We start from the raw sequence: 2849 nt of genomic DNA on the forward strand, positions 1-2849 counted from the left end.
GGCATGCATTGCACAGCCTGTACCTGCTCGAGCAGAGGGCAGATTCTCTGTGATGTGGACTGCAAAATCATTTGTGAAGTATACTGACCCGTTGCCATCACCTTGAAAGTCTCAGCTCCAGGCTAAAAGCCATAGGTTTGAAGAAAGCTCAGCTGAGAGCTCCACACCTATTACTGCACTGGAATACTATTTTCCTTGCATAGATTTTCTGGACTCTGACTGAAATGTCAAGTGAAAAGTAAACACTGAGGAGGATCAAGCTTTTAAGGCACAAGTACACTTCAATGTATTTACTCGTTGAACTAGTGCAGGAGGCATGATGGACGATGATCTGCGGCTTTGGGAATAGGAAGTGATGCAAATGGGATTTTGCACCAATTCAACCCTGGACTGAATTTCACATGTAAGCGCAACACATCCATTTAAACGACTCCACATTTAAACAACGGCCCGTTTTCCGACACAGATGATTGAAAGCAAAGAAGTACTTAATGTACCTTGCTATCCTTCTGTCTCCCATCCCAGCCTATAGCCTCTATAAGAGACCCAGGGGTTGGCTCCAGTTAGTAGAGAGTCACTAAGCTGCAGGAACAACCGAATTCATGCCTGCTCCTCTCACTGCCTGCCTACGGCACCGAATAGGCAGCACCAAACCCACCGCTTTATTCCAGATGCAGAGTTGTCTTTGAGGATCCTTATTTTTTCTGTTCTTTGTGATTCTTTCCAGGTTGCCTGAAAATCACTTTGTTGATGTAAATGCTAAAATCCTACACTTCTTTTAAAGAGATCTGGCAATAATCTACCTAACTCGTTTTAGAGGGGAGTTCACAAGAACTTCAAACATGAGTAGAGGCCCTGTAATATTGTGTTTAGCCAAGTATATCTCTCTTCTTCAGCCTGTCCAAAATATCTAATGTGAATTAGGCAACTGGCCCTATTCTTAATTGATTTTCCTATAATCCTGGAAGAAATTATTTTCGTTCTCAAGTGGTGTTTTCTTTCTTCCAATAGCGAGTACCATGCAAATCTTTTAAAACTCCTTACGTTAACTGCTGTGGAAGTGTAACTGTTAATCTGTCCCCCAGATGTAATGTTTTCACTTAAATTTTTCAAAGCAGAGCCTGAAAGTGAAGTATGCAGCTTTCAGTTTGGAGCTTTCTGAAGGAGGCCACCACATTTCATTTTCCTCCAGCTTTCTGGAGAAGGAGGATTTGCAGGAAAACAGAGGATAGGGCCTCAAAAGGAGGCACAGAAGCTGGGAGCTTTCCCCTTCCTGGCTGATGAAGTCCCAGAGGAGATGTGCGCGTAAGCGATTCCAGATGAGTGTGCAAAGTGTCATCAAACAGAACCTGTGAAGTCGCAGGCTTTGCAAATATCAGATGATATTAGTTTTCTATGCAGAAATTAGTCTTTCAACACCCTGGCATTTTTCTAGAATAGACCTTAATAAAAACAGCCCAACTTACCTAGACCCCAAGGAGAATACTTAATCACATCAGTTTTAGGGCATTACCATTATGCCTTGATTCTTCTTTTGCAAATAGTAAGAATTCCCACGTATCTAAAAATTTCCCGTTGATCCCTGATCTGCTCCAGAATTAACCCGTCATCTGGTTTCGATTCTTCCGCTGCAGGATGCCCTGAGGGAAGCTTTGGCCTGAGCTGTAAGTACAGCTGTCAGTGCCAGAACGGAGCTGCCTGCGACCACGTGAGCGGAGCCTGTACTTGCACGGCGGGCTGGACAGGAACATTTTGTGGAAGAGGTACTGCTGCTCCCTCTGGTCCCTTTTGGGTTTATGTAGGTAGGGATTTTCTTTCCAGATCACCAGAGAGCAGGTTTTATTATTATTTACAGCAGCTGATCTAAATAAACCATTGAACTTAATTGGAAGATGATACTGAAATGTGTACTTCCATCCTAACTCAGCAAAGCATTTTGCTGTGGGCCTAGCATTGGGCACATGTTTTAATGTGGTTAAAATTAGATGTGTGCTGAAGACCCCTGCTATATCACATCTTTATGAAGACTCTTTGCAAGCAGAGTCTTACTTTTGTAACACTGAGCAGAAAGGTGTTTGTCCTGCCTTACACTTGCTTGTTCCTAGTGCATCTCTGAAACATTTTAGAGGAAAACCACGATCTGTGCATCTTCCCAAAGGAACTCTTTAAGAACAGATATACTTTTAACTTTAATAAATCCAACAGATCATTTTCTGTTATCTGATCATTTGGTAAAGTGTTGGAAAGGTTGGACTGGATTCCTTAGATTATTGTGAGTCAGTCTGGGGCATTGTCGAAGGAGGGTTGCTGTGATGCTGCATCATGGTGCAGATCATAAAAAATACAGTCTTGAATACAACAGAAACGGCACGTAGTCAGTCAGACATTATGAAAGTTATTTAAGCGTAAATGATTGAAGAATCTACAAATGATGATCATTAAACTGAAGTAACAATTATTTTGCTTAGAAAGCAGCTTTATCAACACGTTTCTGAAGGTAGTGTTACAGCTACGATAGAGGGAAGCGGCACCACTCGCAGGCAGCTACTGCCCTCTGATGGGAAGGGAGGTGCTCCACAGCCTTACCAGTAATGTAGCAAAGCACCCCACTGACTGGAGTTCAGATATTGCTTGTTGTTCCCTTCTCATTCTTACCAGGAATTATACAAAATAAATACTCTTTTCAAGGTTCTGCTGCAAAGTGTGCCTCATAATTTATAGTATCTCCACTATGTCCCTTTTTAAAATTATTTAGTTGAACTCTGTTTTTGTAAGTCTATCCTTTTTCAATTATTATTTTTTATTGGAAAAAGCAATGTAGTTATCTGTGTTGAGGTGTAAATCTGTTT

At 41.6% G+C, this 2849-nt stretch overlaps 1 protein-coding gene across 1 annotated transcript in view; it reads left to right on the top strand.

Moving 5' to 3' along the window:
• Positions 1 to 2849, top strand: part of LOC103924973 (multiple epidermal growth factor-like domains protein 6) — a 189026-nt gene that overhangs the window by 156422 nt on the left and 29755 nt on the right. The window contains 1 exon segment of the mRNA XM_009333595.1: positions 1635 to 1763. Within this exon segment, the coding sequence (XP_009331870.1) occupies positions 1635 to 1763 (129 nt within the window).

This window comes from Pygoscelis adeliae, unplaced genomic scaffold (assembly GCF_000699105.1).
Source record: "Pygoscelis adeliae isolate BGI_AS28 unplaced genomic scaffold, ASM69910v1 Scaffold220, whole genome shotgun sequence".
Taxonomy (NCBI): Eukaryota; Metazoa; Chordata; class Aves; order Sphenisciformes; family Spheniscidae; genus Pygoscelis; species Pygoscelis adeliae.